The sequence below is a fragment of the Canis lupus genome, chromosome 15 (assembly GCF_048164855.1).
Source record: "Canis lupus baileyi chromosome 15, mCanLup2.hap1, whole genome shotgun sequence".
Classification (NCBI taxonomy): Eukaryota; Metazoa; Chordata; class Mammalia; order Carnivora; family Canidae; genus Canis; species Canis lupus.
Window position 1 is genome coordinate 47,106,822 of NC_132852.1, and position 12,858 is coordinate 47,119,679.

General features: G+C 50.5%; 1 protein-coding gene and 1 long non-coding RNA gene across 12 annotated transcripts in view; one reads left to right on the plus strand and one right to left on the minus strand.

Annotated features, from left to right (window-relative positions):
- Positions 1 to 70: 70 nt before the first annotated feature.
- ZNF862 (zinc finger protein 862) overlaps positions 71 to 12,858 on the minus strand; it is a 37,237-nt gene continuing 24,449 nt past the window's right edge. For 8 of the 9 annotated variants that reach the window (XM_072777069.1, XM_072777074.1, XM_072777066.1 and 5 more), the window contains 3 exons: positions 7,685 to 7,789; positions 4,716 to 6,830; positions 71 to 3,256 (listed from right to left, as the gene is read on the minus strand). In XM_072777069.1, the coding sequence (XP_072633170.1) occupies positions 3,117 to 3,256; positions 4,716 to 6,830; positions 7,685 to 7,789 (2,360 nt within the window). In that variant the 3' untranslated portion in view covers positions 71 to 3,116. Of the gene's footprint in view, positions 3,257 to 4,715; positions 6,831 to 7,684; positions 7,790 to 12,025; positions 12,141 to 12,858 lie in introns of all 9 variants that reach the window. The other variant, XM_072777071.1, reaches the window with a different exon arrangement.
- LOC140605080 (uncharacterized) lies at positions 545 to 9,292 on the plus strand. Of its 3 annotated transcripts, none has more exons than XR_012007835.1 (4): positions 545 to 684; positions 3,423 to 3,505; positions 3,682 to 4,062; positions 9,179 to 9,292. It is a non-coding gene; the product is annotated as an uncharacterized lncRNA (long non-coding RNA). The 3 variants fall into 3 exon arrangements; XR_012007833.1 differs by lacking the exon at positions 9,179 to 9,292 and adding an exon at positions 6,693 to 9,068; XR_012007834.1 differs by lacking the exon at positions 9,179 to 9,292 and adding an exon at positions 6,693 to 9,068 and having other exon boundaries at positions 3,747 to 4,062.

Genomic DNA, 12,858 nt, shown 5'->3' on the forward strand with positions numbered 1-12,858 from the left:
AGCCGCCCGATTTCGCTTTGCTGGGCTTCATAGGCTTTGACCCGCGAGGCCCATTGGACAGAGGCACGTGTCCAAATAAACTCTGCTTTATTCAGGTAGCAAAAGGCTGAGAATCAAACATGGTTTTTTAAACCTCGTTTGCCCATCTTTGAAACCAGGAGAGGAGAGGACACCCCATTGCCAATCACCCCGAGTATCCTCGGGAGACAGACACCTGCATGAGGGATTGGCCAATCCTCACGCCCGTCTTGCTAAATACTTAGCACCCTAGGAACTCATCATGGGCTGGCGAGAGAAGCCAAAGGTCTGGGGGAGGTCACACTGTCCAAGGTGCCTGGCGGGGTCCCTCCCTCCCACCTGGTCTCTATGGCTACTGGAATCAAAGCATCAGTTATAATGCAGGTTAACTCAGAACGTCAGACCCTGTGGGCATCAGTTATGGGGTGGGGGCGGGGACAGGGGATGCCAGGATCAGAACGTGGAGATGCTATGAGGGTTACCGGAAGGGAGGAGGGTGGAGGCATAGCTAGGACTCCAGGCAAAGGCTTGCTCCGACTGCTCTCCGTGCCCTTCAGCTTGTTTTCTGGTGAGGCAAAAATAGGACGCCGCTCCAAAAAGGTATCTCCAGGCCCTGGATTTGAAATGCAGCAAGTGTCTTGAAACAAAACAAAGAGTTCTGGCGGGGTAAGTGTCTCTGGGAAGGGAGTTCACCCTGTGTCAGCCCTGGATCCTGCACAAAAAAAAATGGGTAGGCCTCTTTGCCATTAGCTAGCATGCCTGTGCCCTTCAAGAGACATGGATAGTGCAAATCTCTACAACGAACAGCATTTTCATCACCCCCTCCAAGGGGCTTGACCTTCTCTCAAAAGCTGGCACTGGAGGCCTCCTCAGTACATGGATGTGGAGGCTGGATGCTTCCCTACCTGGCTTCCACCCGGGTGCCTAGACCGGCCCAGGGAACTGTGTGTGTGGAACTCACACACAACACTGCTTGAGGGACTGGCCTCATGCTCTGAGGATTCTCAAAGAATGGAAGAGGCTGTTGGGGGGGGGGGGGGGCTTGCCAGAATCACCTCAACCTAGAGACTGGGTGCAGGTGACAACTCCCATTTCAAAGGGTCCTTCTCTCTTCCATCCCACCAATTCACACCCACAGCACTTTGCCTGGGGCAGATTCCTGAACTCTCTATAGAATCTCATGTGAATGGGGAAGGGAGGCCTGGGCTCCCATCTCCAGGGCATGGACAGAGCTGTAGCTCCAGGGGCCCACAGTATACCCCAGACCCCAGACCAGGGGGCTAGGAAAGAGACATTTCCACAGGCTAAATAAAAGGCAGAGAGTGAGAGCGAATCCCTGGCCCAAAGCTGAAGAAAACAGGAAGGCGATGGCACTAAGGCAAAGTTCTAAGGGTGGGTGATGGGAAGGGCAAACTGGAAACATTGGGAACTGGGGCCCATTGTACAGGGTGATGGTGGATACCAGCATCTCAGGAGCTCTCAGCACCCCCTAGGACTGGGAAGAGGACAGAATGATGGCTGAGGGTCAGACACCTTGTTCTTACAGCACAGGGCAGGGACCCCGGGAGCAAGGCTGGGATGTAGCACCACTTCCTGCCTAAGAGGAGAAAGGCAGGGGCAAAGAAGCCCTTCCCTCTCACCTCCTCTTGTTCCCCACCCCTGCTTAGGAAGGTGGGACCTCAGCCCCATATCATCCCCACCAGATAAGCAGCCTACAACCTGCCAAAATGCAGCTGCCATGGAGGGAAAAGTGCTTTACTTCCAGGAGGAAGGGGAGAGGGAGTGAGGCTGAGTGGGAACCTAGTAGTGCAAGACACCCTCTGGGGCCTCCAGGGTAGTGATCCTCAAGTCTCAATGGGCTCACAAAGGTCCTGGAAGATCTAGTGGGAAATGGCTCATCACTGAGCCGCTGTCCCCAGAATCTGATCAAGCTGGGATGGGGTGGAGCATATTTAACGAGACCCCTGATGATGCCCAGGCTGAGTCCCAGAGCAACTTCAGGAAGAGCGGACTCAACCACCAGGCTGATGGCACTTTTAGGGAGCACTGCTTCCCACACTAAGGACGTCGGTAGCAAGGGACAAGGACAAGGGCTGAAGGCAGCTAAGTCCACTCTGTGCAGCCCGAGGTCTGTCAGGGAGCTGAAGGTGCTGTCAGTCTTATGGCAGACCAGGAGCCAGCAGGCACTTGAATTCTCTGCTGCCATGTCATGGACAGGGAAACCGAGGCACAGGAAAGAGGAAGGACTCAGATTAATTACGGTTGAACCTCTGCCTGCGCCAGGGCTGGGGCTGGATCCCAAGCCTCCCCAGTGCAATCCTGGGTGTATCTACTCCTTAGGAAACCGGACTTATGTCAAATCTAAGTGCTGCCACTAAGTGCAGACTCCCTCTGGGAAGGACTTTCCTCTATTGTCCTGGGGCTATAGGACGCTGACCTCTCCTGTCTACTTTGTGCAGAGGGTTTTGCTTGCCTCATCCTGAGGGAGGCCCTGGGAAGAGGTAGAGAATTTTTCTGATGCGAGTCTCTCGTTTGAAGTTGAAGCTTCCTGTGTCTGCCATGGAGCCACAGTGACAGATCCCAGAGCCAGGCCAGTTGTACCCTAGAGCCTGGTCATCCTCTGCTCCTCACTGAGGCTGTGTGCAGCCTCCCTGGGATGCTCCCCAACCACCCAGGGGGCTGGGATGCTCCTATAAGCCCCTAACCCAAGTCTCTCCCACTTCAGAGAAGTCCTCTTACTACCAGAACTTGGGGTGAAATCTTTCATGATGAGATCATTTCTTGAAGCACCCTAAGAATGAATTTGAGATATTTGCCTATGTAAGTGCTATTAGGTCACCACTGCTTAGAGAGGGACCATGGTAAACAGGTTTGTGCTCCTGATGGGTGGTGGGCTTAATTCTCTTGTCACTGCCTGCTCCTGGTGCTTACAGAATTCCCCTGAAAATGATTCTGGGGCAGCGGAGATTCTGCAGAGCCTGTCACCATGATTCCAAGGGGCATGGCAGCAGGGTCATCTCCAAGGCAATCCCTAGGACTCCTGCTCCTGCATGAACTCTCTATCAGGACAGCTCAGGAGCCCCTTGGCTGGTACAGGGCTACAGGAGGCTGTCGGGAGGGTTCATGATGCAGTCCTTCAGGATCTCCTCTGGCTCCCTGTAGGATGGAATAGGTGGCTTCTGGGTCACAGCCTCCTCCATATAAAGCGCTCCCATCTTCTCCTTCCTGAGCCCTGCTCCTTGTACAAGAGGAAAGAGAACCCACTATTACACCAAGGGGAAACATATCAGACAACGACCCCTTTCCCACATCCAACTCCACCCCAACATAGGCTTGGTGAGATGGGATTGGGGCTGCTCTTGGCAGGCCTCATCTAGTCCTACTCTGGTCTTCTCTCACCCTAGGGCACTGGGTCTCACCTGGGGTGCTTCTGCCATCTGGGAGACATGTGGCAATGCTTGGAGATACTTCTGATCGCTACAACTGGGTGAGTGCTATGGGGACCCAGTGAGTCAGGGGTGCTGAAGATCCTACAACACATGGGCTGGGCTTCACAACGAGGAACCATCTGGCCCTCCATAGCAACAGTGCTGAGGTTGAGAACACAGCCTGGGAAGGAGGGCTTTATCATATCAAATGGATACTGTCCTTTGTTTTTTTCAGATGTACTCATCCCACTGCCCCTATGCGAAGATACCCAAGGGCGTCTTTCTCCTTCACCCCCACAGGGCTGGACATGGCTGTGTGTGGGTAAAGGACGTACCGCCTGGCTCCCTGCCTTGGCCCTGTCTCTTCTCTGCACTTCTACCCTGGGCCTCGTGGAGCCTCTGTCAATCCTGAGACCTAGTCCACCGCTGATGGCCACAGACCCAGTGGTAACACACGAGAGCACAAGCACTAAAGGAGACCAGAAATAAAGATGCCCAGGGAAAATAAAACAACAACAACAAAAAGATGCCCAGGAAGCAGCTTCATTGCTGTCGCTGGAAAGTACAGTGAGCAGCCTGGGATCCTCTGTGGTCTTCAGGGACTATTTGAAAAGAGGTAAATGTCTTGTCTGAGACTCAGCAGCTCACCTCCCATGTAATATAACTTTCCATCCAGCCTGCTCCCTACTCCAGCCCTCGGGGCTAGTACTCTTCACAGACAACTCCCACCTGGAATGCTCCAACCTTTCTTCGCAGCCCCTTGGATCCATACTGACTTCTTCCCTCCCGAAACAGTCCACCCAGCCCTGCAGAGAATGTGATGTCACTGCCCTAGCTTGTCCGGTCTTTGGTTATGTCCAATAGTGGCTTAGGCCTCTAGAGAGTACCACTGGCATCACTTGCCAGATGTTGTGCCCTTTGTAGAAGGAAAACCAAAGCACCATGTGATTAACTTGCCCGAGGTCATACACTAGTTAGCAGAACCAGAATTTGAAACTGGGCGGACTGGCTCTGAAAATTCGTGCTCCTGGCCCCATGCCCTGCTGCCTGCAGAATGTGTATCCTACCTCCCCGGCCGGATCAGAAGCTCTTGGAGGGTAGGTGTCACATGTTGAGCACCCATGGGGATACCCGAGACCCCAGACCAAGCCTATGGTGATGGCTGACATTGCCAGACTCTACTAGACTTCAAGGTCAGCATGGGATTGGGAAGACAAGATTCTCTTCCCTTGTTTTTCCCTGTCCAGGAACTCTGTCATACATACTTACTTGCATGGGCTTGGGGTGGCACTTGGGCACACGTGTAGACATGGCTAAAACGCCGGCCTGAGGAGGTCAGGTACCAATGCTGGATGGCAGGCTGGGGGTCGTACTCTGTGACCGCCACCCCGTTCACTGCTGTCATCATGAGCATATTGATCACCTCATTGGAGAGCTTGGTCCGCTCATCGGTCCTGATCCGGTTCATGGCACTGAAGCCCCGCTCACAGCAGGAGGTGGAGACGGGCACACAGACCACCACCGCCACGAGCCTGCTTAGCAGGGGGAAACGGTAGTGCTGGGCCAGGGCGTTCTTACACAGCATGGAGAATGGGAGGTTCTTGGCGATGGCTTTCAGGCCCAGCCACTCCTCCAGGAGTGCTTCCTCGCTGTACCCCGCAGGGAGGGAAAGCTCAAAGTATCTGGCAAGGGCAAGAATATCATCGTTCCCAAAACTGGCAAGTTCAATCCCACTTGGCCAGGCCATGGTGTCGAACACCTCCATGTTCTTGAGCTGCGGGGGACGGTCCATGTCAAACCTTTGCTGGAGGTACTCGATCCCAGTCAGGATCATTCTTTCCCGGTCCGCCTGGAAGCGCTGCTCTGCCACCTCCATTCTGTCCAGGAAGATGCCGTGGAGCTGCCCATCCTGGAAGCCGGCGTTGAACTCTTCCTCTTTGGGCCCAGCCTGGTGACGGAGGGTCTCCAGGGCAACATAGGCCCGTCCCAGTGTGGAGTTCACCTCTGTAATCAGCACGATGTCCTTCTGGCACACCTCAGACAGAGGCCTGTAGATGCTCAGGAAGTCCAAAAGGAAGTGGCAGAACTTGACGAAATGGAAGCTTTTCATCAGCTTCAGCATGCCTTTGGCCCTGTGCCCGGTCTGGCCCCCTGCGTCCGCCACGCCCTGGAGGTGCCGGGCCAGGGCAGGCCAGCTCACAATGAGCGCGTTCAATGTGCGCCTCTTGCTGGCCACCCACCTGACAGCGTTCAGGTCCTTTAGGCGGATGATTTCCTGCTCCAGTGGAGCTGCGCCTTCCTGCAGCTCATTCAGCCTTTTATTTGAGGACTGATAAAACTTGAAGACAGTTCGAATGTGCCGGTCACACTTCTTTACCAGATCGATGCCCCCGCAAGCATCTACCACGGCCAGGTGCAGCCGATGGGCGACACAGTGGATGGGTAGCAGCTGGGGGATGACCTCCTGGAACTTCTCCACCAGACCTCCTCTGCAGCTCAGCATGGTTGAGCCATCAGTTCCCAGACCCACGACCCACCCAGGCTTCCGGAAAGGGATGTCCAGTTCATCTAGGGCAGAGATGATGGTCTCGAAGTACCCATCCACCGTCTCACTGTAGAGAGGGGCCAAAGTGATGTACGACTCTTTCACCTCCGTCCCCTTAAAGTAGCGGATATAAATCCCCACGCAGGACTGGTCAGAGGCGTCTGTGGAACTGTCCAACAACACACTCACGCAAGGGGAGTTTCGGATATCCTCGAGGATCTCCTTCTTCAGAGTCTCAGAGATGTACTTGATGAACTGAGTACATGCGGTGCGATTTCGGTACTTGCCCAGGATCATGGTCCCGGTGCTTTGGAGGAGTTGCAGGATCTTCTCAAAGTCATTTAGAGGCCGCGAGTGGTAGGCAATGGAGTAGGCGGCGTTGAAGAAGTGCTCCATGTTCGCCATCAGGTCACCGGAGATCTCTGGGACTAGCGCAGCCTGTGGGGAGTCTTCCTTGATTTCAACAGTGTTGACACAGAGCTTGTGTGCTTTGCTGACCTCGTGGTATTTTAAAGTCTCCACTTTAAAAGGCCCCGTGTAACCTCGGACTAACCGGGATGATTTGTCATGGAGACTAGGTCTTTCTTTGCAAGCTGAGCAGAAAAGCTTGGTCTCCTTTGGGTCGATTACTAACCATGGGAATTGCCCAAACCATGATCTCTGAATTGAACGGGGTCTGTAAGTCCTCTTGATTTTCCTAGGTCCATCTACTTCGACTTCACAAAGGCTGGAATTGCAGTAGGACCTACATGTCTCCATAGAAGGAGCTAGAAGCACTGCAGAGTCTGCAGCCAAGGCTTGTGTGTCTGCCTCTCTTATGGCCACCATCTTCTTCTTGCCTTTGGAGCAAATAAAAATGTGCTTGGTTATGCTGCTGTAACTCTTCAGGCTCCTATCAGTTAAGACATCCCAATTTACTGAGTATCCCTTATGCAAAGCAGAGATGAATGTGATCCACCTTTCTAGAGATCATTAGTGACTTCTCTTCACACTCTTCCCTATTATTATCTATGCAAGTTAGCCTGCTCCCTAAGAGATGTGTGCTAATCCTCGTGGGCTCTTTAGCCAGCCTCCCCATCTCTATCCACACAGTTACCCTGGGATCATGTGACACCAGATACTAATAAGCCTAAGTAGCCACCTTGGCCATGGATGCTATTGGATAAACAGGTGACTTTAATCCTCTTTCAAGGCAGCACAAAGAAATGAGGTTAAACATCCAAGTCTTCTTATAAGGCTTAGAAAGAAGGGAAGTAGAACAGTACACACAGCAGCTACTAGCCAGTAAGCCCTTGGCTAATACACAGAACAGTGACCTCTCATAGACCAGTGGTGCTGCCACTAAACACCAGAGGAGGAGAGGACAAGGGCAGCTCACAGGCCTGCAGGTCACACAGCAACTCACGACCGGGGCCTCCTGCACGCCTCCCCTGCCAGCTCTGCCACGGATCCTGCTAGCACTTCCGCTCATCAAAGCACCCTGTTTTTCCCCATACTGTCCCCATTTCCCAGGTTATTCGACACTTGGAGGGCAGAGTTAATTTCTTATTCATCTTTGTCTAGCAGAGCCTGATACAAGGCCTGGTGCACAACAGGAGGGGGGACAGGGATGGCTGAGTGAACACTGTGCAGCTTGCCATGGCCACACGGGCCCCAGGATGTGCCCCTCAGAACTCAGTAGGTCAAGACTCACCTGGAGGACGACCTTGCCCCCACCGTGGCCCGTCTGGATCCTTGATCCAGGGTGCAGCTCGACGTTCCAATTTTAAGATCAAGTCTGGTTTGGCGGCAGCTGGCCCTAGGGACAGAGTCACACTGAGGCCACTGCTGTGGACCATCAAGTTAAGTATCCTGCCTGAAGCTATTCAAGGAAACTGAAATATTCAGGGATGCCTCTGGGTCTGTCTCTTAATAAAGTCTATTCAGCTAGAGCTGTGATGAAAACATACCTATCTTGCGTGCCAATCTATTCTTAAAACCCAAGAAGCAGTCAGATTCAGGTGCATCCATGAGCCAGGAGAAGTCACGTCCTTGGCTCTGTGGGCCAGCCACAGGAGCCAGGAGTAGGAGTCAGCTAAAGGCATCTGGAGGGAAGGTGGACATGGGAGGAAACACGGGATGCAAGAGGAGGAGGGGACAGAGGTGATGAAGAAAGTCACACGAGAAGTGGAAGATGGCGACTGGCTGGCACCATATGCTGTGCCCAGTGCCCCTAGAACCACCATGGCTGGCCATGGGATAGGTGTCTGACTGCACGGGTTAGTTCCAGGGGCACTTAAAAGGCCCCTTAAAAATGTCCACCACCTACAATGGAACCTTCAATCTGACTCGAGGAGACTCCTGCCTTTGGGTTAAGCACTGCCCTTTATTTAAGACATGAATATTCTCAGGGATATGAAGAGAAATTGCTTTCTTGATTTAAAATAAAATCCATTAAAATAAAATAAAATCCATTAATATTGGTTTACATGCTTGGGTATGTGTGTGAATGTGTGCATAAACTTTCTTTGGAAGGACACAGGAAAACTGCTAACTGTGGGTGCCTCTGGCGCAATAGTCAGTACTGACACCCTTCAACTTTTGGGTCACTTGGATACAGTCATTTATTCCTATTTGTTATAGGTGTGTGAGGGATCCCTGGGTGGCGCAGCGGTTTGGCGCCTGCCTTTGGCTCAGGGCGCGATCCTGGAGACCCAGGATCGAATCCCACGTCGGGCTCCCGGTGCATGGAGCCTGCTTCTCTCTCTGCCTGTGTCTCTGTCTCTCTCTCTGTGTGTGACTATCGTAAATAAATAAATTAAAAAAAAATGTTATAGGTGTGTGTATGTATCCATATATTTACTAAATCATATTTAATAAAATATAATTAAATACATTGTTAAAGTATAGACTGAGCACACCCTTCTTAAAACATCTCTAAAATGAGGGCATGGGATCCCTGGGTGGCGCAGCGGTTTGGCGCCTGCCTTTGGCCCAGGGCGCGATCCTGGAGACCCGGGATCGAATCCCATATCGGGCTCCCGGTGCATGGAGCCTGCTTCTCCCTCTGCCTGTGTCTCTGCCTCTCTCTCTCTCTCTGTGACTATCATAAGTAAATAAAAAAAAATTTTTTTTAAATAAAATAAAATAAAATAAAATGAGGGCAAAGGAGCAATAATAACACAAAGAAATGTTAATATGTTTTTAGAAGGAAAAGAGACAAAATCGCAAAACAAACAGAGCTGAACACCAAATGCTGGCAAAGGGGGCAGCAAGGAGAAAGAAGAGAGTCTGACTGCAGAATCCCCAAAAGGCTGGAGACTGGAGCCCCAGGCAGAAGGTGGGTAAGGGAGTGGGTAAGGAACAGGTGGAAAGGACAAGTGTGCAGTCTGCCGATACCACTCGAGCCCGGGGCCTCCCACCTCCCCAGGGAACTGGAGAACACCATCATGCTTACCCCCCTTCACCCAAGGAGGAAAATGGAGATTTAGTTAGAAAAACTGAACCAGAAAGTTCCAGACCCAGGGATGGTGGGGACAGTGGAAGAGGAAGAAGTGTTGCAGTGATGAAGGGTCTGTGTTCTGAAAGGTACCACACTCAGATCCAAGAACATAGGCTCGGCTCCTGGCCCTAAGCAGGGCACTTCGGCGAGTCTTCCTTGGAGAAACAGAGTTGTCCCCCCTCTACCCTGGGGACACTGACTGCCCCAAAGGCCCTGGGACACTGACTTTGCAGGCTCTTCAGTGAGACTGGCAGTGAAAGCTACCCCGTGATGAGCACCAGCCATACACAGAGCTGCCAGCCAGGTTCCTCAAAGCTTTACTCTTAAACCTGAATGAATATTTAATTAAGACAAGCCTCTAATATGAAACCAGTAGGAAAAGGGATCAGAGGAACTAAAGAAACCACAGTGAACAAAGCGGAACTCCAGAACACCAGAATTCACGTTCCCAGATAGAAAAGCTGTGAAAGTCATCTGCAAAAGGAGCAATAAGGGCTTTTACAGTAAAAATAAGATAGAAGAGGGGTGCCTGGGTGGCTCAGTCAGCTAGGCTTCAGACTCTTGGTTTCGGCTCAGGTCGTGATCTTGGGGTCGTGGGATCAAGCCCTGTGTGGGGCTCTGTGCTCAGTGTAGAATCTGCTGGAGGTTATCTCCCTCTCCCTCTGCTCCTTCCCCAGCTCTCTCTCTCTCTCAAATAAATAAATCTTTAAAAAATGATAGAAGAAATTAGAACATTCAACAAACTTGTTAGAAAAAAACTTGAGAAAATCTCCAAGAAAGTAAAACAAAAAAGAGAAGCAGAAAATAGAAGAAGAAAAAAATAAAATAGAATCAGAAGCTCAATTTAGGAAGTCCAGTATATAACTAATAAGACTTTCTGGAAGAAAGAAAAGAGAAAATCGATAGGAAGAAATCCTATAAGAACATTTCCCCAAATTGGAAAACATGAATTTTCTCATGGAAAGGAAGCAGTGGATGCCCAGGACGAGAGTGAAAAATTGCTGATGTTGTTAAACAGTTCAGAACACTGGACTAGATCTTAAAATCTTTCAGAGAAAAAAAAATCTTTCAGAGAAGAAAAAAATAGGCTGTGTTCAAAGATTTAGTTATAAAAAGGTGTTTATATTTCTCATCAGCACCAGTAAATCCTGAAGGCAATGCTTTCAAAATACTGAGGAAAACTATTCCCAACCTAGAATTCTATGCCCATCCAAACTTCCAACTATAAGGGCATGTCCTCCCGTGCACCCTGTCTGGGGGAGTTACTGGAAGATGAGCTCCAACAAAAGGAAGATGTAAACTTGGAGGAAGGGATGGAGCCAGGGGAGGGGAGTGGGACAAAGGAAAGTGTGGGACCACAGCTGTGCAGGCCCAGAGCATAACCAGTTTAGACAGAGCAGGAGAAGGGAGACCCGATAACAAACGTCCCCAGAAAAAGACTGAAACTGATCCATCACGGGATGTCCGATCATGAGGAAGAGACTCTCAGAAGGGTTATTATAATTACATGGCAGAGCTGGAGAAGAATCGTTGAGTACAGAAAATCAGTAAAATAAAAAATAAGAAAATATTTCAATTCCAGAGGAGGATGGAGACTCCTACAACAAAGGAAAATCATTATACTATGCTACTTTGATCAAAAATAAGTAATGCCTAATCAATAATTAGGCAAATAATTTATACTGAACTAATCAAGAAAGTGTGATGTACTTGTTCTGAGAGGGTGGAGGGACAGAGTGGGGGCCCGGGGTGGTGGATAAGGGCTGGGCCTGCATCTTCCACGGCAGAAATAAAAAGAGAATCCATCTAAAATCAACAAATAAAGAATAGCAATAAACATATGCAACAGGACATGGAAGTGTGAGTCTGCCTGCCTGTTTTGGTTTAAGGTCCAAAAAGGTAGGAGCCAACTGTCCCTCCTCCCAAAGCCAGACCACCGAGGCCTGACTAGGTAAAGAGGGCGGCTGAAACACTAGGCTGTGACCCAAGCCCTTGGAGCGCTGGGAGTGAAGAGGTCAGGAAGCTATTAGGGGTATTTTTGGAAAGATATGTTAGGTGTATTGTGAGCCCCATGGGGAGGGCTGGAGTGGGCTACTTTTCCCTGATCTTAAGCCTAACGGGAATGACATCCTGACCGTAATCCGCTGGGCTCTGGGGATCCTCCTGAATCCAGGCCTGGAAAATACTAAAGGCAGAATCTGACTGATGGGTTCTTTCATGGTGGCCACGTCAGAAACAGCCTACATTCCAGGGTTTGTCAGAGCAAAGGACACATGTTTTCTGTGGTCCACATGTGGCCCCTGAGGGAAAGAAAAGAAGCCTGGAGCCACCTCAAGGGCCTCTGCCCCTGACTATGTGTTGGCAGCCCAAGAACGAGCCTACATGGGGCTGAACTGCCAAAGCAGACATTCACCCCTATAGAGGGGACTGTAGTGAGTGGTGGTGTGGGGGGAGCGTAGAACCCACAAACTCACCCAGACAATCAGCTTTCTACTATCCCAGCCACAAGTGGATGCCAGGATGCCATTGGCTGTGCCTCTCCTCCCCACTCACCTGCCACTGTTCCCACCCAGGACACAGCAGAAGTCCTAGAACAAGCTGGGGGTAGGAGGAGAGTGCCCTTCTTCCTACCACCAGGTTCCAGATTCCAGACCTGGGGCAGGTACAGCTAGAAGAGGTGAGAAACGTTAGCTTTAGATGAAGTCCAGTTTTCTTACTACTACACAAAGACTATACTTTTGTTTCCTAATTTGGGGGGAGAGTATATATTTTTATATTATTTAAAACTTATTTAAAAGTTTCAATAATAACACGAGGAACTCCAATCACTTACATTTTGTCCCATTGCTGTATCAGGCCGATGTGTTCATGTGCCCTGCCCCTCCTCCCTTTATGTATGTGTATGAATAACATAAATAATATACATGCAATATTTTTCTGAACCATTGAGAGTAAATTGCTTCCATACCCCCTTTATCCCTAAATTCTTCTACGTGTATCACTCAAGAGAAAGGACATTCTCTTCTGGGGTAGGTGAAATTCTAACATGAGCTCCAGTGGCCCTGGCCCTTCCTCATCTCTGCTCCCTGTGCTGTGAGTGGAACCTACGACCTGACATCACACTCATGATTATGTGACATTACATGGCAAAAGAGAGGCCATCTGGATGACTTCACCTGACTACATCTGCCCTTTAAAAGCATAGTCAGTCGGCTTCAAAGCACCAGCAGGGTTTGACACACTGCTGCTGGCCTGAGGATGGAGAAGGCCACGTGGAGGGGACTGAAGAGCAGCCTGTAGAAGCTGAGAATGATCCCTGGTGGAAAACCAGCGAGCAAATGGGGATTGCAGTCCTACAACTGAAAGGAACTGAATTCTGCCAACGA